The following is a 22350-nucleotide window of genomic DNA, read 5'->3' as shown; positions in this document are numbered from 1 at the left end:
TGTTCAAGAGCCTCTTTAACATGGAGGTAAACAGGGTAAGGACACTCACTTCGCCTGTTTTAGTTGGTGTTAGTTAACGTTTGACTCGCTAAACTCGCTAAACTTCGATCACATTTATAAGAATAACGGTACCTCTAAATTTGAGTTTAGCTTATTGCTAGGCTATTGTCATGAATAATGTTGGTTATTTAGCTAGATATTGTCATAAGTGTTTTACCGCGGCGTTGTTCAGCTGTTGTCCACCAGTGACGTCACGGTCATGTTCAAGAATTTCCGTAGCGAGCTTGGGTTTTTCCGTCAATTTAATAATATTCAGTTTTAAAGCAAATTAAGCTGCTATTTTCATTTTAATTCATACTTGTATATGTCAGTAACTAAAATAATGTGAAATATTCATGGAGGTCCATTAAGTGGTGCTCAGACATGAAGACTGATATCATCCTTATAGAGCGCCCCTCTAGAAACCATTCATGTGGAACCATCAGTAAATCTTTGATAAAATATAAATGAGCTACCCCTAATAAGCCTAAAGATAAAATTAAAAAGTACAGAAATGTACATATACTGAACCGAAGGGTTGGCCTATGACCCTATTTTTGTTTTAATCTAAAGTGAACTTGCAAAGATCAAGTTATTGTTTATTAATATCAGTATCTACTGTACTGTACTAATTATTAGTTATTGGAGTAATTGGTTATCGTATTGGTCCCAAAATTCAATATTGGTGCTTCTATAATTTTTTTTAATTGATGAATGATTTAAAAAAAAAAATCTTTAATATTCGCCTCGAATTTCTGGGGTTCCTTGGTTCCAACAGGCTGAGGCTGAATTCAGCCCTAGAGCCATATATAAACCAATAAGGGCAGTTTGCAGTGGGTTCAGAACATTGTGATATGATACAAATGTGTAAATATTGCCAAATTCTGAGTCATTCTCCAAATGAATGGGAAATGAAGCATTTCCACGTTTGTGTAAAAGGGCTTTCAGGGAACTGAACCAGCTTTTCCAGATGTATTTTGCATATTTAGTAATTAAATGCTAACTTTTAATAAGGGGCCAATATTAACATTTTGCAGATGCTAGCCAGTGTGAACATCTGTGGTAATATATATTTTACTTTCCCATCATTTTGAAATGATATCATTAGTTACAAGTAGTTCTGTCAAAGTGAATGTGTTAGTGCATGTTAATAAACACAGTTAATTAATGCATTAATTTTTAAAGTCTAATTAATCGTTGTACCAAATTTGGCTAATCTTCCTCTCGTAATTCACCATTTTTACAAAGCCTTATGGTGTATTTGTGTTTTGTTTTTGTTTTTTAATCAGAGTGGAAGTATCTAACTATGCAAACACAGTGGTGCTACTAAGTTGCTCTGTAGTGTTAATTTTCTTCATTAAATTTTCCATGTCCAATGCTAAAGCTCTTTCTGAAACTTTTACTCATCAAATTAAGATATTCTAATCCAAATTTTTCATACTGTCATACCATCTCAAATATAGGGTTCGTACGGGTGCTTGAAATCCTTGAAAATGCTTGAATATTAATGTTGTATTTTCCAGGTTTGAAAAGTGCTGGAATTTTGGATAAAATGCTTTAAATTGTAACTATATTTATTTTACAACAAATGGCCAAATAGTTCACTTACTAGAAATAAAATAAGTTGCAGAGCCTAAAACAAAAACGGCTCCTCATGGGCTCCTATGCATGTGACAATCCTTGGAATTCTGACTCTTTTTGGTGAACTAAAGTCATTTGACTTGGCTCACCCAGAAGTGCAGACTCTTTGGGATCTTAAATGGCTCTTCGTTATACCATGGAGGAGAAAAGCACCCTAACATTCTGCCCTGGTTACAGGAAAGAAAGAAAGGAAGAAATTAATAACTGGCTCTTGAATGGGGAGCCTGCTCCCATCATTCACCTAAAAGGCCTAGCTCACATAGCTTGTTTGCAACCAATACTCCGCTAGATAATGTTACTTCGATCTGCCAGTGTGTTTTCATGTGTCCCACCTCCCTAAAGACAAGTTAAGTCAGAGAGAACTCCGTCAAAGTGCGGGAAGTTGCTGTTTTAATTAGCACTGGCTAGAAAACAACAAATACAAACAATGAAATAGACAAGGGCAAAACCCATGAGTAGCCTCCTATGCCGGCGCGTACATGCACACACAAACACACACACACCACATTGTCCAGCCATTGTTCGTGTATGCCGCTGGAGCAGTTCTCAGCACATTTATCGCGTGCATTCAGATCTACCTCTCTGATAACTGAAAGTCAACAATGGACAAAAATGAAACCAGTGGCAAAGCTTTAATTCCAAAAAAGAGAGCTGTTAAGGCCATGATTTGTTTGAGACGTGGTTCTCCCTCAGCCAGAGGGAGGGTCAGATACTCCACGGCTCCTAAACAGAGAATGCACTTCTCATTGGTCATTGGTAATTTTATTTAGTTAATCAGCACTTAATCAGACTTAGCTGTCTATCATTTAGTGCTGCAGCCAATGAAGTCACAGTCCCACCTACAGGGATTTGTTGGTTTTGTTGTGGTGCTGAGAGAAACGGGTAAGATTAAAAATAAATTAATTTATTAAATTATATCATAATTTTGCACCATGTCACGTAGAAACTTCATTACATTTTTCCCTCAACTGACTGACTTTTAGAATCAAATGGTTCTTTATACATAAAAATTACATTATTTAATTTAATAAAAGATTAAATATGATATTAAATTATTTATATGGTCTGTTTGTGAAGACACCATTTATTTACTTTGTTAAATAAAATTAAGCAGCAGCTTGTTTCTTAATGCGAGATATTCAGTGTCAAGCAGGTACACTGGGCTGAGTTTACTTGAAGTGTGCACTGTGTAACAGCACTGTCTAGGTTTAGGAAAATCGAAGTATTTGATCGGGACTCGGTATCGGCAGGTACTCTATTAAAAGACTCGGGATCAGGGGCAAAAAATTTGATCGGGACATCACTTTCTTAGACCAACAGTTGATAATTAAAGTTAGATAATGCAGCATGTTTGACATTATACTACATAATACTTTGACATTATATTTTGTTATGGTTTTTATAATATCATATTGTATATTGGCATTTTTTAGGCCTATCGAGAGAGTTTTTGATCATATCGCCCCACCCTAGTTTGCGCACCAAAGCACAGGGCAAAGATAAAAACATAGACTCAGCCAGTGTCGATTCAAGGAAAGTCTACTTATAAACAGGTGACAAATTTTGTTACTTTGATTTCTTTTTAAATTCTTATCCTTCTGCTATTTTACCAAATACAGTTATGGTTGTTTATTGTCCCTTTTTATAAATATATATAAAAAATGAAGTAATAATTTCGAGAACGTTTGTATTTGAATAAATATGAAATTTACAGCAACTGTAAGGTGCTGGAAAAGGTTGAAATTTGACATTCAAAGTGCTTGAACACTTGAAAAACTGTATGAACCCTGAAAATATTAACATGGTATATGGTATTACCGTGGGGGAAGGGTGCATTGGTGGGCTGTGTGAGCCTCATATCTGTGAGCACAGAGTAGATCGAAGGGTTTTTGCGCTGTGCAGTCCGACAGTGCACACCATCACAAGTGTTAACAATAAAAACCCATTTTTGAGAGAGCAAATATCAACGACGGGTGCTGGAGGAACAGAAAAGTTAGAAATTAAGTGAAATAAGACAGGCTGTACAATGTTTAGAAGCATAGCTTGCCTGCTAACGGGCACGTTTTATAGCACGTCACAGCAAATAGTTTTTCCAGCACACTCCATTTCAAATCATACTTATAACGCATCATACCTGTGAACACAAAGTCGAGTGAAGGGTCTTCTGAGAATTTTGCTTGTTTTCAACATCATTCCTCTCTCTTTGAATTCAAACTCAGTGCTAATCTCACAGCTGCGGTGGGGTACTGGGCTTTTTTAGTTACTTTATTTTTTATCTCCCCCCCCATTTGACTCTCCACCCAGGCATCATAATTTTGAAATTCCACATTTATTTTGAGATGCTACCCACAATTTTAAATACTGTGGTAAGCGGCATTACCATTTATACTGCCCAATCCTAGTGATAATATAAAACAGCATTTAGAATGTGAAATTAAATAGTTTTGACACTTAAATGCTTCCATCACATCTGCTATTGAAGTAGTTGAATAAAATTTTATAGTTCAAAATGATGGTGGAAAATGTGCTACAAAAGCATTTAATGTATGTCTTAACTTGCTAAATCTGACCCCTGACTGTTATTCCTGGGTTACATCATTTTTCAGTAGCATAACTTTGATTCAGATATCAAACTTGTGTAACAAGCAGGTGTGCATAGGCCAATAACTAACAAACAACATTTCTGTCTCCCCTCTCTCAGGCACTAGCATATTTTGAACAGCTAAAGGAGTCTCAGGATGGCTGGGAGGTCTGTGCTGAGGCCTTGGCTAAAGGAATTTACAGGTGAGATCTACTGATAAAATGTACAAATTATTCGAATTACTTTAAATAAATAAATAAACAAACTACAGTCTAATTTGATGAATCTGCAGTGGTTGTTTTGAAGTGAAAACTTTGCAAATTTATTTTTGCAAATTAAATCTCAGAAAAAAATCTCTTTATTGTAAGATATGGAGCCTGATGGATACATTTATATGGCCATATGTTTAAATGATAAATATAAAATTGCTTTACGGCCATCTCTTAAAGCTACTTTTCCTTTGCTTTCTGTCTGTTAAGAAGTGTCAGTGTACAGACATGCAACATCATTGTCTAATTTGAATATTGAAAGTATGGTTGGCATATCTGATTTAAGAAATTACAGTTTGAACTTTGTAGTTTATCACATTTTGTTAATGGTTGACCTTTGTGTGGCTTTGATCTTCTGTTAAGTTATGCTCATCAATTTGACAGAGTTGTGTTTTATGATTATTATTAGCGATGACCATGTGAAGTTCTTCTGTTTCCAAGTGCTGGAGCATCAGATCAAATACAGGTAAAATTCTGAATATATCCTGCATTTAATTACAAGGGTTTAGACATAGATCCTTTTCTAGGTTCACTGTAAACCATGGTAAAATACCTGAATATTAGTATTACCTTTTAAAAAATGTTTTAATTACCTATTACCTGTAAAGTTGTTTCACCATGACCCTGAAATGGAAAAACGGAAAAGATGATGTAAAGTTGTGTGGAAAAAAAACACATACGTTGTCAGGTTAGCAAGTCTCCCAGACATAATGTGGGTTTGTTTTGTGTTAGGGGAAACATGATGCAGTGTCAGAGCTACGATGTGCCCAGTCTTATCTCCCTTTCCTGATTTCACTCAAGTAATGTAGAGGTTATAGAGGTGAGATTGAGCACGACATCGGAGCTCCTGAAGACTCAGGCTACTCTAGTTTCTCGTTGCTCTTGTATGCCGGACCACCATAAGCCATATAGCCATTGTCACAAAGGTGTTTCAGGCATTTCAAAAATAGAAAATCCCAAAATACATACCCTTGTCATTGGAAGATCTGGAGAAGCTTTGTTGCTTTATAAACAAAGAAGACCAAGAACATTTTGTTGGTTTTACGAATTTTAATTACAATTACTTATTTATTCACTATAACTAGAGTAAAACATGGAAAGTTTAATGTGGTTGTGCGCAGCTATATGGAGTTTTAAAAACACACTAATGCCACAAAATGTCTCCTCATCACAAAGACACACGCACAAAATAAGTCCTACTGAGTCCTACTGCTCCAGGTGACTGTCTGTGAGGAGTTGGTGCGTTCTCCCCCTGTCCATGTGGGTTTCCTCCGGGTGCTCCGGTTTCATCCCACAGTCCAAAAACACACATTGTCTCACAAACAACTAGTCTCACTGAGAGGAGCTTAAACAAACACAAATCCAGTGTGTTTTACAAACACTGGTCCCTTCCTCCTAATGAAATTTCTTCTCCCTTTTATATGACTAGCCCATGTTTCCCCCACTGGAAGAAAATGGTACCACCCCTAAAACTGCACACGTTTGCGAACGTTCTGTGTAACTGCAGTTTTGTGAAACGCCTGTGTCGTTTAGCGATAGTTCGGACTATACAAGTTACCAACGTTGTTACCTCGATAGTCCCAATGGCGATTTTGAGAAACAATTGCATCTGCATCGTGCAACTATGTAAGCTGCTAACATAGCAACTATGATTTTGGGAAACACACCCCTGGTCATAACCATGCTGCTTATTAAAATGTTATTAAAAAGTTGATTTAAATAAATTTTAGACTTTTAAACATTATAATGATAGGTAATTTAAAGTCATTTAACCTGTTCTACACACAATATTATACATCAGTTACACAGAGAAGTAGAATATTAAACTGTTATTGGAATCTGTATTACTTATAGGCATTGCAGTCTCACCGGAGGCCAGCAGCAGCTGATTAGAGAGGCTCTGATGAAATGGCTACAGCTGCAGGTGTGAACTTAATCTCTCTCTTTCTTACTTCTTAAGTAATTTTTGCACAGTAATTTGCAGAGTAATTTCAGTTATTTGAGGATGTGTTTCTGATTGTTTATCTGCTTTTTGTGGCTGTGCTGCTGAACTATTTAAAAATGTGTGTGTGTGTGTTTGTGTCTGTGTGTGTGTGTGTGTGTGTAGTTGATAACTACACAGTCGGAGAAACCATTTATCAAGAACAAGGCTGCCCAAGTGTTTGCACTAATGTTCATCATGGAGTATCTGACCATGTGGCCGAAATTCTTCTTTGACCTGCTCTCATTGGTGGGCCTGAACCCTCATGGCCTTGATATCTACTTACGTACTCTCATGGCAATAGACGCTGAAGTGGTGGACAGGGATATCTTGCACACACCTGAGGTAATGCTTGGCCAAAAAAAAGGCTGAAAGAAGCATTGTTTTTGTATTAAAAGATTTCAAATCAAGCTTTATTTATAAGGTGGCACAGCAGGAGGGTGTCAAAGGTTGCCTTCTGGACATGTGTAAAGTCAGCAATCTAATCACCTGAAATAGATCACTCTGTTTGTAATGAATCTATATAATGACTTTCACTTTTTGAATTGAATTACTGAAATAAATTAAGTTTTTGATAATATTCTAATTTGTTGAGATGCCCCTGTACTTGATATTGCTTGTAAAAGGGTGTGTGGTCAGTGCTGCAGGTACACAGTAAAAATAAACGAACAGATTAATTGCTTTTCCACTGCCAATATTATGCCACTAATACCAGCAGCAACAACTTCAAGCAACACATGCAGTGCTTACTTATTTACTAGGTCCTTATTGGCTTATTCCATTCCACATTAAATGGTTGAACTGATAACATTTCTGGGGTAGTGCACATCAGGATATGGCATAGGATATGCAACCTTACAGTACATGTAACCAAAAAGCATAAATTGGCCTTAAAGGGAATGTCTACAATTGTGGAGAAATGCTGTTCTTTGGTTTATTTACATTCAGAAGCTCAGCGTCTTTTAAGGTGGAACGGTGTGTTTGAGGGGGGAAATATGATTGTACATGACTGAAAATTTACTTGTCTGTAACATTTTATTTACTGTTTGAATTACCTTAGAAACTCATTTGTAAACTGAGTTGTTTAGTTTTGTTGTCTTTTAAGCCGGTGATTACTTATACAGTTAGCATTCTCCTTTCTTCTTAATTTAAATGTAGTTCCACCTACAGCAAAAATAAGTCAGTACTAACCCACCTTTGTAGCAGGAATAGAGCATTATTCTCATTTCAGTGCATGATTTTCAACATTTGGTGGTCTCTTCATTGTCTATGTTCCTTGATTATGATGCACTGATTTCACTTAAGACTGTTTATATTAACAAATTTACAGTATTTTTTTTTTTTTGGTTTTTTTCCCTCTTCCCTTTCCCCACATGTTCTAAAGATAGCTGGCCTCAAAATACTGTAATTGGTCTGGAAGCCTGAAACAGTTTGTATGACCTCTATAGCAGCTGTACTTATTCCATGTCTTCTGTTCTTCAGGAAACGCGAAGGAACACACTGATTAAAGACAGAATGCGGGAGAACTGCATCCCTGCTCTGGTGGAGTCCTGGTATCAGATATTACAGACTTACCAACACAGCCACAGTGAGCTCACCTGCCAATGTCTGGAAGTGGTAGGAGCGTATGTCTCCTGGATAGACCTGAATCTCATTGCCAATGACAGGTGAGAAAACAAGGAGCAAGAGAAATTGCACTGTGAAGAAGATTTTCTAAAAGTGTAGCTTCAATAGAATCAGTTTCCAAACAAGTTATTCCTTGCCTGAGAGGACAGACTTGTCTTCCCCAGATAGCTCAAGGCATAAACATTTAATGTTAAAGTTTTTGTCCAGTCTGACACAGTGAAATCAAAGGTATTGTTTTAATTCATTATGGGCTCAGATTAGATGTTGATTATGTGTTTGTGTCAACAGGTTTGTGAATTTACTGTTGAGCCATATGTCAGTGGATGAACTGAGAGAGGAGGCATGTGACTGTCTGTTTGAGATAGTAAATAAAGGAATGGATCCTGTAGAGAAAACCAAGCTTGTGGAATCTCTCTCTCAAGTTTTGCAGTCTGCTGGCTTCTACAATGTGGAACAGGTATACTTTATCTCTCATACACCTTCTCACAAATAATATTTATAAGTAATGTATTTGTAATCATTCACCCGTAAAACTGATGAGTCATTAAATCCCCTTTGTGTGTCAGGAGGAGGATGTGGATTTCCTGGCAAAGTTTTCACGCTTAGTGAATGGGATGGGACAGGCTCTGGTGCTAAGCTGGACCAAACTCACTAAATCGGGAGATGTCAAGGGTGCTGCAGCAACACTGCAAGCACTGGAGGTTAAGGTTCCCCTGATGCTGCAGCTGCTAATCCATGAGGATGATGACATTTCAGCTAATATCGTGGGATTCTGTTATGACTACTTGCACATACTCAAACAGGTTTATATGCTTAAAATTCAGTCTCAATAAAATACAAGGTGTCTTAAAGTTAAGGAAATAATCAAAGTTGATGGTGAATAGCTGTGAGGGAAGTGGGAAACCCTGGGATAATAGGTTTTGTCCTTTTCCTAAAACTTGTGCCTAAAATTGGGTTGCCCTCTGTATACACAGTGGGGAAAATAAGTATTTGATACACCGATGATTTTGTAAGTTTTCACACCTACAAAGAATGGAGAGGTCTGTCATTTTTATGGTAGGTACACTTCAACTGTGAGAAACAGGAAAAATAAAATCCAGAAAATCACATTGTATGATTTTTGAATAATTTGTTAATTTTAAATAATTAATTTGCATTTTATTGTATGAAATAATTATTTGATACAATAGAAAAACAGAACTGCAGCAGGGATAGGCAACTCCAAGACCTTGAAATGCTTCTAACGGAGCCGCCACTTAGTTGCCATGGCTGTGTGTTTCGGGTCATTGTCATGCTGGAAGACTCAGCCATGACCCATCTTCAGTGCTCTTACTAAAGGAAGGTTGTTGTTGGCGATACATGACCCCATCCATGACTCCAGTAATGTCCTGATCCCTTTGCAGAAAAGCACTGCCATGCTTTACGGTTGGGATGTGTTCTTCAGGTTGTACTCATCCTTCTTTTTCCTCCAAAATCGGCCAGGGTAGTTTAATAACAAAAAGCTCTATTTTGGTTTCATCTGACCACATGACCTTCTCCCATGCCTCCTCTGGATCATCCAGATGGTTATTGGTGAATTTCAAATGGGCCTGGACATTTGCTGGCTTGAGCAGGGGGACCATGCATGCCCTGCAGGATTGGTGTGTTACTAATGTAATGTTACTGTGTAGTGTGTTGCTAATGGTCATCTTTGAGACTGTGGTCCCAGCTCTCTTCAGGTCAGTGACCAGGTCCTCCCATGTAGTTCTGGGCTGATTCCTGACCTCAGAATCATCCTTACGGCATGAACTGAGATCTTGCATGAAGCCCCAGACAGAGGAAGATTGACAGTCATCTTGTGTTTCTTCCATTTTCTAGTAATTGCCCCAACAGTTGTTGCCTTCTCACCTAGCTCCTTGCCTTTTGTCCTGTAGCCCATTCCAGCCTTGTGCAGATAATTGTCATTGGTGTCCTTAGACAGCTCTTTGGTCTTGGGCATGGTGGAGGGTTTGGAGTGTGATTGACTGAGTGTATGGATAAGTGTCTTTTTATACAGGTAATGAATGCAAACAGGTGCTATTAATACAGGTATTTAGTGCAGAATATGAGAGCTTAAAAAAAAACTAACAGGTCTGTGAGAGCCAGAATTCTTGCTGGTTGGTAGGGGATCAAATACCCATGCAAATTAATTATTTAAAAATTATACAATGTGATTTTCTGGATTTTTTTTTATTTAGATTCAGTCTCTCACATTTGAAGTGTACCTACGAATAAAAATTATAGACCTCTCCATTCTTTGTAGGTGGGAAAACCTTGTAAAACCTGCAGTGTATGAAATACTTTTTTTCCCACTGTAGGTACTGCCTTACTTTTGAGACACCATGTATGTATACAATTTTTTTGTCATCATTGCATTAATATATATATATATATATAACACCCCCCCCCTTCTCTCCTCTTTTCCCCTGCAGCTGTCCCTTCTTACTGATCAGCAGAAAAGTAATGTTGAGGTGTGAAATATCCTTTCAAGCACCATCAATCATTTGTAAGGACTTTTTAGAAGACGGAAACTTTTTAACAGTTCATTTTGCTTTTCAACAGGCAATCATGTTGGCTGTTATGAAAAAACTGACATATGATGATGAGTATAACTTTGAAAATGAGGTAATATAAATCTGCAAATTTATGACCAAGTATTATCTTAAAACATATTATCAAGAAGGTATATTAATAATTAGAATATAATAACTTGCATGGTCAGTTCTTTATGCATTATGAATTAATTTTTTTTTTGTCATTAGGGTGAAGATGAGGCCATGTTTGTTGAGTACAGGAAGCAGCTGAAGATGCTGCTTGACCGCTTGGCTCTGGTCTCCCCTGAGCTATTGTTGGAATCTGTGCGCAGAGTATTCACCAGTACCATGCAGTAAGTCCGTGCACATAAAACTATACTTAAATCTGTGAATCCTTTACATGCGGGGTTTGCACTTTAGGATTTTGAAGCAGTAATTTTTCTGATATTTGCCTGTCTATAGGAATTGGCAAACTGCAAGATTTATGGAGGTTGAAGTGGCAATCAGACTGTTCTATATGCTGGGGGAGGCACTGCCTGCATCTCATGGGGCTCATTTTACAGGGGATGCCACAAAAGCCAGCAATCTACAGGACATGATGAGGACGGTAAGAGGAATTCAGGACCTTTGTATTACTGCATCATAGGTATGAAATTATTAATTTAATTTCTGTGACTAAGATGAATCAAAATAAATAATTTAATTTAATAATTTAAATTTAGCAAAATAATTTAATGATCACATGTCTCACAAGGATTGTTTTTAACACTACAACATACTGAAGTGTAGACACGAAACGGTCATCGATTTTACTGAAAACTCCAGACAGTTAATATTACTAATATTAATATTTCAAAATTTTACTACAGTGCAAATTTATGGTTGATTATTCTGGTATGGGGGGAATATCACCCAAAGTGTCAACCAAAGTTAGCAACTGTCTACAGATATGATGTTTGTTTGTTTTGTGTCAGGGGAAACGTGGCACAGTAACAGCTCCTGAAGACTTGAAAAGGAAGCTAACTATACTCTTTCTGACACTGATTATTTTGTGAACACATGCCATTTAGTAACAATAGGAACTAAATTAATTACATTGTAATACAAACCGCAAATCTCATTAAAAAAAATACAGTATAGGCAAAATTAAACTCGGTGCCTTGTTCCAACAAAATTATGCACCGGCTTAAATTGTGCCACTTTGCTCCACCTTAAACAGTTATGTAATTTGTGTGTGTGTGGGGGGGGTGTTGTTTTTTTTATTTACCCCTCCATCTTCAATTGTGAATTTCAATTTCCCACCTTGAACCAGTTGTTCTCAAACTTTTTCTATCATTCCCCACCTCAGAAGATGGGGAATTTCCACGCCCCACCTGTCCCATATCGCCCCCAAAAAGGTAATAATATATACATGCAAGTTTATAATTTTGGAATTTATTAAAGTAACATCAGCTTCTATCTCAAAATCAGTAGCTTAACCTTATATCACCAGATGGATCAAAAATAGAGAAAATTGGCCTATGAATTAAATTGTGCTTCAGTTTCTTGCTTTTCAGTCTGCAAAAATGTGCAAAGGCAGGTGCAAGGGCAAAGGAGTGAGTTTGATATTGGTGGGATGGGGCATATCTGCTGAGTAAAAGCTCACCCCATACCCAAAATATTAGATAGCTATAAGTAGATATAGTAGATATGTCAAAATACTGCATTTATAATGCGGAACAGCTTTTGAGTAACATTAACATTAGAGAGGCTGTGTCCCAAACAACATGCTGTGGAACTTTACATACTACACTACAGAAAATATTGCTAAGGCTGGTGTATATATATTCATACTATTCAGTGCAGCAGTATGATGAGTATGACAGCCAAAGACTTGCTGCATGTTATTAATGTTCAACTCAAATCCTCCTAACAGTTAGCTAAATACAACCCAGTTTCATAACTGTAATTAGCTGTCATTGTTATCTCTTGTGCTCTCGTTACTGACCTCAAGCCCAGAGCTGGTGAAATTAGAGTAGCTTTATATTTAAACAGGTACCTTAATGAAGGCTGAAAGACCACTGTGGTTCCTATGCCAATGGGCATGTAAACAAATGACTGTGCCTTATCACAGCATCAGTTACTGCAATGAGTCTGTTTTGCACTACACATCTTCTAAAAAAGGGGTTGCATGCTTGATACTGCCACTGTCAAGTCATAAAGCTTAGACAGACATCTCTTGCCCTGTTGTACTGTTTATATTGTTCTGCCGCAATTAACATGCCGACATGAATTCTTTTTCGCATTATGGTTCCAGGCATACAATTTTCTGGTCTCTTATCTAATATTCTTTTAACATGTTTAAGGACAGTTAATAAATTCTTTGAGTAGGTGCTTTTTATTTATAAGATAAGATTTATTGGCAAAACAGAAAGGCATTAATAAAGACAGACATAAAAATGTTCATTTCTTTCAATTCCTTGCTCCCCACAAGAAACACTGCCCTAAATGATGCAGTTCCACTGTAAATGTTTTAGATTCAACTAAACATGCCTAGTTTTATAAACAAGTTATGATTACTGCTTACCCCTTAAATATATAGTTATTTTTATTAGGTTTTATCTTAATCTCACATGATTTTTACAAGCTTATTTAGGTCTATTTTTGTGTAATATTTAGTTCAATGATTATTCAAACGTCAAAATTATCCATGGATTACTTATTTCAGGCAAACACTCATCTTTATTTATTGTTGTAAAATGTATAAGTTTCTAAAGCTGATATGGAAATATGTGCAACATTTTAAACTAAGGAGTAATCTCAATGTGATTGGTGTGGAGTTGGGCTGTTATACACACCTGCAGAAGAGCCAGCCTCACGCTTACCAGATACTTTGTTTAAAGTAAATAGTTTTAAAATTCACAATTAGCAGTTCTACAGTCTCTAAAAATGAAGGAGGGCAAGAAACAGACTTGATAGAGGGAAAGAAACTTCCTGCTTTTAAGAGGAATCGGCTACTTAAGCAAAGTTGTCCTTCAGTTTATGTATCAATCAATAATTGTATAACTTTTCAGCACATTTGAACAGTAATAAGGTTAATGATATCTGTGATGATTGTGAATATTAAATTTTCATACCCTTTCATGTCTAGGTCTTACCATATTTACAGCCCCAGTAGAAAAGACGAATGGTATCAGTGACCATGTAAGTTTTCATTATAGGAATTATGAACATAATGGTTTATAAAGTACATTTGTGTCTCTGTGCAGCTCATCTCCTGTGGGGTTAACGAGTATCAGCACACCTCTGTTACTTTGGAGTTTTTTGAGTCTGTTGTACGCTACGATAAATTTTTCATTGTGGAACCACAGCACATTCCAAGCGTCCTGGTGAGTTTTCAACTCTGTGTAACTGCCATGTTAATACTCAAATTAGCTCTGAGAAACTACTCTGTAACATACCTTTTTGGATGAACAATGGATTTGTGTTTCCTGTTCAGATGGCATTTCTAGACCATCGTGGTCTGAGGCACAGCAGTCCAAAAGTGCGCAGTAGAGTATCATACCTTTTCTCCAGGTTCATCAAAACATTACAGTAAGTTGGTTATCAATATCACACAGGTTACCTAAATACCTTGAATAAGGTTTCGTCGTGTTGCCAGTTTACAATGAAAATGGATTGGATGATGACTTATTTTAATAATCCTTTTTCTGTTTTGAACAGTAAACACATGAATGCCTATATTGAGGACATCCTTAGTCGAATACAGGACTTGCTAGAACTGGCTCCACCTGTAAGCAGCAGTCCTCACCCATATGTACTCAGAAATCAATCAAATAAGGTTGATCTATCTTACAAGCTCTCTTTTTTCAGGCGAATGGTTTTCCAGCATTGTTGACCAGCGATGACCAGCTGTTTATGTTTGAGACTGCTGGAGTCCTAATTGTGAATGGAGAGAGTCCAGCAGACAGGAAGCAGGCTTTGATGCGCAGTCTCCTCACTCCGTTGATGGAGGCTTTCTGTATGCTCCTTGCTAAACTGACACAAGAAGTTGATGAGGAGAGACAGACAGCCCTTGCTGACTGCCTCAGTCATGCTGTGGGCTTTGCCAGGTGACTAACCTAACCAATACACACAATGGGGATGAGTATTGCTTAGGGATTGTTATTGTTTATCTTTATCTCTCTCTCTCTCTCTCGCTCTCTCACACAGCCGGACCAGTAAAGCATTCAGTAACAAGCAGACTGTTAAGTTGTGTGGCTGCTCTGAGGTGTATCTGGACTGCTTGCAGACATTTCTGCCTGCTCTGAGCTGCCCAGTCCAGCGGGGCACTCTGCGCAGTGCTGTGCGTTCCTTTCTCCACCGTATGATCATCTGTTTAGAGGAGGAGGTGCTGCCATTCATACCAGCTGCATCTGAGCATATGTTAAAAGACTGTGAGCCGAAAGACCTGCAGGAGTTTATTCCCCTTATAAGCCAGATTACAGCAAAGTTTAAGGTGTGCAGAGAGAGAGAACTTGGAATTTTACAGTAACAATTATTTCAAATTTTAGAGAAAGTATGTAAATACTGTTATTATGTCTGCTTTTAGCCTTTTGTGTATATTTGTGTACATAGGATTTATATATGTTTTATTACATGTTAACAGTTTATTTATTAATTCATGGATTTTCATTCATTAATATAATGGATTAAGTTCTAAAATCTTATATATAAGGATTTTGCACACAGGTAAATTTCTAGCTGTTAGATGACATTTCACTATATGACCAGTTAAAAGCCTCCTACTTTTCATCTTTGTCATCTTTGCCTAATCCATTGCTCTCTATGTCTGTGTTCACTTGTAGAACCACGTGTCTCCTTTCCTGCAGCAGATATTCATGCCCTTGGTAATGGCAATTTTCGAGGTGTTGTCTCGTCCTGCAGAAGACAACGACCAAACTGCAGCACTTGAGAAGCAGATGCTAAGGAGGAGTTACTTTAGCTTTATCCAAACTATTGCTGGCAGTGGCATGAATGAAGTCATGGCCAACCAGGGTGAGAATCTCAGTCACACATGTTTAAATGCAAGGAATACCAGGCGCTGTATATCAGAAATCAGTTGCAAAGACTGATATTTGAATTCAAGTGACACGTGTTTTCGTTTATATCAGGTGCTGAAAATGTTGAGCGTGTGCTGTTCACAATAATCCAGGGAGCCGTGGACTTTCCTGACCCTGTTGCCCAGAAGACCTGTTTCATCATCCTCTCCAGACTAGTTGAGCTCTGGGGTACTGAGAACACTCAAATATTTTATGTCAAATTAGACCCTAACTTTTCATAGCCAAGGAACACTACTTCACTTGCCAAAATTCATAATTTCATATGCTATGGTCATTTGTGGTAAGTAATATTTGTCAGTGTATGTAAATGTATAACACTGTAAAATAATGAGTAAAGTAATGATTATCTCATTTCAGTGGCATTTGTTAAGGGGTGGCTTGTGAACAGTGAGTTCTTGATGCTGATGTGTTGGCAGCAGGAAAATTACACAAGTGTAAGGATTTGAGTGACTTTGGCAAGGGCCAAATTTTCATGAACATAACAAACGATGGTTGGTACCTAACAAAATTGTCCAAGGACAGCAAGTGTTAACCATCATCATGGTCATTGTAAGGATGTGTGAGTGCCATGGCCAGCCCAAATGGTACTATTCCACTGAAGGTTTCTTATCAGCTTATGATAAAACATTAAATGTTGGACTATATTGATTTTGGCCATGAGAGGCAACAAATCCTAACTGCAAAGTCCATAACAGAATTATTCAACAATATGAAAGCATCCGCAATCCCAAAATTCCTGTTGGTAACGAAACTTAAGCAAGAAACATGATGAACTTAAATGGATGGCAGACAAAAATTAAAATATCTAAAATAAAACTATATTAGTCAGCAGTGGTAAGGTATTGCAGCCAAACAAGAAAAGCACAAGTTGTTGTAGACATCAGCAGTATATCAGCAGCAGTTATTAGATGGAAACAGGATCTCTTGGTCGACAGTCCCAGCTGACAGAGCCTGGAAAGCAGTAAGGTAGCTGTTGAAGCAGTGGTGAAACAGGCCCCACTGGCCATCAAGCCCAGCTGTCAGTATTTATCCTTTGGCCACTGATCACCGGCAAAGCCAACAGGCTTCCAGCAGACTCTAGTACAAATGGCAATGCACCGTGTTTTCCAACAACCTTGTCATAACCAACATTAATTACTAAGTTTACAGAGTATGCTTCCCTAAATCCAATACAGGAATAGAGCTAACAGTTTCCTATGGAGCCCCAATGCATACAAAACAGTTTGACATAGCACAGCAACTGCACAAAGTGAGCTCAGCCACACTTTGTCCATGAGCCAACTGGATATGGATTTATCCAACTTCATTAGCCCAACTGCTCTGTTTGTGCCACAAGGAAATGTTTTTAAAAGATAAGTTACTTTTGGAGGACACTGAGAAGGTCCTTGCATACAGTGGAGAACATCTCCCAGAAAGAAAGAGAAAAATGGATTGAAGATATGCAGCAATATGGTGCCTCAAATACAGTTGCTGACACACAGCCTCTGGATCCAGGGGTCTGGGCTAAGCTCACTGTGAATGGGTTTTGCATGTATTCCGTGTCACATTAAACTGTTCTGCAATAAGTTATATTTTTATGAAACACAATTATATACACAACATCTGCTCTGTTTTGTGGAAGTGTGCCTGAAAAAGGATGTGTACATATTAAAATTAAAGCTTTCTAAAGAGATTTATCTATATGCAATTGGCAGTGTAACTAATACATTTTATCTTCCTCCTTTTTAATTAACCCAATCAGGTGGCAAAGATGGTTTAGTCGGGTTTCCAGATTTTATCTACAAACACATTGTCCCAGCATGCTTCCTGGCTCCTCTCAAACCGACTTTTGATCTTTCAGATGCCCAGACTATGCTGGTAAACCTCTTTTGATCATTTAAAAACTTATGTCACACAGATACTAATGCAAATGCCTCTTTCATAATCTTCAATGCAACCTCTTGCATTTTAGACCTTGTCTGAGTGTACGTTGACACTGAAAATGATTCATCTCAAGAGGGTGAGTCAAAGGTTTAAATCAGTTTATTTATTTATTCATGCTTAGAAGTACAGCAAACCTAATAGTGTTGAGTGCTTAGTGAGATAAATTACTGACCTTACTGTAATGCCATGACTCATCTGATGGAACGCTTGATTATGGCATTTCCTCAAGTTTACATGTGACACCACTCAATCAAATCACCAAGCCTGTACATCAAGAAAACCAACTAAAATACAAACCAGGATGGGGCTATAAAGCTGTATGATGCATATAATTACTTTTCAGCCTGTCGGGTGGAATCCAGATGGGGCAATGTTACTCCATAGCAGAAATGAGTATTGTCTACTTCAATGAATCATTATTGTGAGAATAATTATTTGACAATGCTAACAGCATTTGTATTTTCAGGGACTGGAGTTTGTTCAGTTTTTGCAGCAGGAGTACTTGCCCTCTCTGCAGGTCGCACCTGAGATTACGCAGGTAATTTTAAGGTCTCAGTTTCTTATCAATCATCCATATGCACCTGAAATTCTACTCCCGAGCAAAGAGCAAACACAGTTGCATCTCAGTAAGGCACACCAAATATGGAATGAGGCTGATATAAAGGAAAATTTTTGTTGTTCACAAATCTTTTGGTGCAAAATACATACAGTAGCCATGGGTCATAAACACTTAGAAAGCAACTTAAGCTGTAACTTACAAATCTGAACCTTCTGCTGCAGGTAAAGTTTCACCCCACTATTAACCAGAACACAAAAGAAAAAAGAAAACACAAAGACAATCACAAATCAATCAACAATAATAAGGGAAAACTATAGGGAAAATGAAATTTAGGGAGACAACTACTGGGGAAAACACTACTTGGGTATTTAAATTAGGTAAAAAAAAAAAAAACTGATTTTTTTTTTTAATACCCAAATCCTGCAATTTTTAGGGAAAAATCATTCCAAATATTCTATTAGCAATAAACCAATGTCATTAATAAGCTATTTGTACAAATACTTTACACACTAACTATAAAGAAAAAGTATGCTTTTTGAAAGCATAAATGCGAATAAACTCCCTCACCTCATCACGTTGAATGTAATATAGTAGAAATTTGCATTTTTAAAACAGAAGTGCCGTAAACCATACCCCACATACATTTGAGACTATAGCTTATAGTCCCACAGTTGGGACTATAGGAGTCCCAACTGTGGCCTTAATACTAATTCTAACTAGTGTTTTAGTATACAGTATCGTCACAAGTGTCATGTATACTTGAACCAAGTTGACATTAATTTGGTAATGACGGACACTATTATCCCACAATTCAGCGTGAAACAGAAATACATGTGGAAAATGTTGGCTCTGCACTTCCCATATTATAAAACTACTACTACGTGCATTGTCATAGCAACAGTTCATAACATGCTGTTAGTTAAAACTGTGCTTTAATAGCTGCAGTTCCCTGTACCCTATATACTACTTATTAACTTTATAAAGTGTGAGCTTTGGGTGCTAGTACACACAATATTAACAAAGTGTCTTAAACAATGCTACAAATTTGTCAAACCTGTTTCAAAGCCCTATTATGCCATTTTGTTTGGAGAAGAATGGTGTTTATAGTCATGCTTTTGGCAAAGCTATGCAAAGTAAGTGTAAATTGAGTTTGGCCTGTGACATGATCTTTCTGCTGTTTATATTTCCTTTTTTCAGGAACTCTGTCATGTGCTACAGCAACCAGACACCAAGGTTCTGAAAAAATACATGAAGGTATTTCCAACTAATGGAACATTTTATTCCATAAATATTTTTGTCTCTTAGAATCATTAAATATTGATTGGGACTTTTGGTTGTTTAAATGTTGTCATTTCTCTCTCTCTCTGTCCCTAAGGTATTCTTTCAGCGGGCCAAACTGTAGAAACTGGAAGTTTTACGGTTTACAGAAACTCGAGTCCAAGAGGTCAACAGTTGTTAGTGCCACGCAGTACAACATAAAGACAGAGCTTAGCATAGGCTGCTTTTTGCACTTAAAAGAGAAGTTTATGCCCATCCCTGGCATAAGGGAAACGGTGCCGAAACAGGACTCTTGTGAGGATGACCTACCACAATGGTAACCACACACCTCCAGTGACCTAGGCCCAAACAGAGTTGTGCTCTTCATGCAGATTTGACCTGGCATGTTGAAGGATGCCCATGTGATGAGGCAGAAAGCTATTGGGAGATTACAGGAGTGGCTTTGACACAAAGGGAAGAGCCTTTCCTACCTAAACAAGGGAAGAAAAAAAACATGTTGGCGCTTGAATATATAAAACAAAAGTCATTTTGTAATCGAGAGAAGTTTGTAGAGCATATAAAGAGAGATTTTTTTTTGATTGGTTGAAGCAATGTTTGGGCTAATTAACTGAAGCAAAAGAAAGGCTGTTTGGAACTTTAATTAATGACGGATTTGATATCAATTTTATTTCATAGAATGGAACATTTAGGTTTTATTTTGAAGTGATGATAATATGAAAGTGTTCTTGATCCTGGCTTTCTAGCTGTAAATCATTATTTTGTCCTTTGCTCTCTGTCAGATGTGGTTAAATGACCTGATTTGTAAAATAAATCTTTTTGTTGATGGCATGTTCAGTGCAGTGTAACCCATTTGAACTGTACAGTCTCACAATCCTGTTTTAAAGAATATCAAATCCAAACTAAGATCAAAGGAAATGACAATATGCAAAAAGTAGATGACATTTTAAAATCCATTTTAAAGCTCTCATTATGCAATGTCACTTGGTGTCCATAGTTGTTCAAACTCCCCAGTATTATTCTGCCAGTCTGAAGGCTCATCTGGGGTCTCTGTTGCTGCAAAGTTGTGGGTGTGGTTTCAAATCCTGGAGAGCAACCTTCCAGTGTTGGCCAGCCGGTTTAGTGCTGTAGAGGTTTATTTTGTCAAAGTAAAACCTCCTTTTTAATGAATATAGCATGATGCTGACTGCATGTTGAAATTGCACAAATGTTTATAAAAAACACTGTGCTAATAAAACTATGTAATGTTATAGTATTTGTATTATAATAATAATAAGCAGGGTCATTTATTGTTAATAATGCTTCTGTTCCATATAGAGTCATTGCAGCGTCATATAAAACATGCAGTTTGCATCATACTTAGATTTGATTGCATTCAGTTGTTTTCACTAAGAAAAATAAATAAATAAAAGATAAGTAGGCAGATAAGTTGTAGTAGGCAGAGGTGACTGTTTAGATTGCTCAGATTTTAATATTTAGTTCTTCTGAGCCTCGTTGCCCTTCCTGAATATTAAAACGGTCCTGCACAAAAAAACACACTGTTCAAATCTAATATATAAATACACAGTACTGTGTAAAAGTTTTAGGCACCCCTTTTTTTTAGTACACATTGCTATATTTATTTTATGAATTCAGCATTGAGTCAGTACAAAAACATTTAAGATTTACTTCACCAATAATAATGTTACAAAAAAAAGTTATGTCTAACTTTTTTAGTTTTAAAAAACATGTAAGATTTTGCAAGAAGAAAGTGTGGCAGATTCTAAAAGACACTCATTAAAACTATACAGTTTTATAAAGAAATTAGCTGGTAAAGTGCACCTAGGACTAATATAATAGAAATATAAAAAAGCAAGTGTAAATACATTATACTGATAAAATCAGTGCTTAAATTTTACCCTTGCCATATTCAAAATCAAGAATTTTCTCAAATGCGGTTCGTATTTATGTTGACTGACAGTTTAGAATCGTACTGCATACTATCAAGAGGAGCTCCTTCCAGCATGTCTATACATCCTAAGAGCTCCTTATCAAGGAATTTAAAAAAAAGCACAATTTCACCTGTATTTTGCAGCACATCTTGTAGAAGACAATTGAACCGATGTAGAATCCATTAGTACAACAAATTCTTAAAACAAACTAATGCCAAAGGGAGGGGGAAAAAAATGCTAAATGGATCATTATATTTTGGACTGAGATGTCAATACATATTTTTTATATCCCCTTCTCATCCTTAATGATTTGTCTCTACCAATAAAATGTATTTAAACGAATGCCTTTTTAATGGATTTTATTACATTTATTTGGTGCTGATTTTAGGTAATTCCCATTTCTTGTTAGCTAGCAGACCAATCTACCGAGCTGGGAGGGCAAAGACTAGCAAAGCATCGCTGTCCAAAAAAAAAACGTTTTTAAAAAATATCTTTAACTTTCCATGGACGTGAATGTAAAAAATTAGTTATGGAGTAATTCTTTTGATCCATTCATCATGAAATTTTCATATATGAATGATAGCCGCTGTGTTAAAATGATGTAATTAACTAAAAAGCTTAATTTTGTTTTACTTTGGACAGCGACTAAATTTTCTTCTAAATACAGAAAGCTAACTACCACTTCTTTCAAATAGCCACTAAGAATATTGAGCAGCTCCACATAGTGGAAGGGGTATGCTTAGTATGAACAGCAGTGTTTCTCAGTGGGGGCAACACACCCTACATATTTCAGTTTTTTCCCTGCTTTTAGTCACCCACTGGAAGGACCTTGTTTATTAACTGATGTTAAACTAATTTAAATATTGCAAGTCTCAGAGTAGAATAAAATAAG

At 36.9% G+C, this 22350-nt stretch overlaps 1 protein-coding gene across 1 annotated transcript in view; it reads left to right on the top strand.

Annotated features, from left to right (window-relative positions):
- Positions 1 to 22265, top strand: part of xpot (exportin, tRNA (nuclear export receptor for tRNAs)) — a 28337-nt gene extending 6072 nt beyond the window's left edge. Inside the window, exons 3-25 of the mRNA XM_066667243.1 lie at positions 4382 to 4464; positions 4940 to 4996; positions 6385 to 6454; positions 6638 to 6856; positions 7994 to 8178; positions 8426 to 8594; positions 8704 to 8940; positions 10588 to 10626; positions 10718 to 10780; positions 10918 to 11042; positions 11152 to 11296; positions 13938 to 14057; positions 14168 to 14262; positions 14392 to 14461; positions 14542 to 14780; positions 14881 to 15166; positions 15516 to 15705; positions 15822 to 15938; positions 17512 to 17627; positions 17722 to 17769; positions 18160 to 18231; positions 19450 to 19506; positions 19628 to 22265. Coding sequence (XP_066523340.1) covers positions 4382 to 4464; positions 4940 to 4996; positions 6385 to 6454; positions 6638 to 6856; positions 7994 to 8178; positions 8426 to 8594; positions 8704 to 8940; positions 10588 to 10626; positions 10718 to 10780; positions 10918 to 11042; positions 11152 to 11296; positions 13938 to 14057; positions 14168 to 14262; positions 14392 to 14461; positions 14542 to 14780; positions 14881 to 15166; positions 15516 to 15705; positions 15822 to 15938; positions 17512 to 17627; positions 17722 to 17769; positions 18160 to 18231; positions 19450 to 19506; positions 19628 to 19654 — 2829 coding nt within the window. The 3' untranslated portion in view covers positions 19655 to 22265. The remainder of the gene's footprint in view (positions 1 to 4381; positions 4465 to 4939; positions 4997 to 6384; positions 6455 to 6637; positions 6857 to 7993; positions 8179 to 8425; positions 8595 to 8703; positions 8941 to 10587; positions 10627 to 10717; positions 10781 to 10917; positions 11043 to 11151; positions 11297 to 13937; positions 14058 to 14167; positions 14263 to 14391; positions 14462 to 14541; positions 14781 to 14880; positions 15167 to 15515; positions 15706 to 15821; positions 15939 to 17511; positions 17628 to 17721; positions 17770 to 18159; positions 18232 to 19449; positions 19507 to 19627) is intronic.
- The last annotated feature ends 85 nt before the right edge of the window (positions 22266 to 22350 follow it).

The sequence above is a fragment of the Hoplias malabaricus genome, chromosome 4 (assembly GCF_029633855.1).
Source record: "Hoplias malabaricus isolate fHopMal1 chromosome 4, fHopMal1.hap1, whole genome shotgun sequence".
In the NCBI taxonomy this organism is placed as follows: Eukaryota; Metazoa; Chordata; class Actinopteri; order Characiformes; family Erythrinidae; genus Hoplias; species Hoplias malabaricus.
This window is presented reverse-complemented; position numbering and strand designations above follow the sequence as displayed.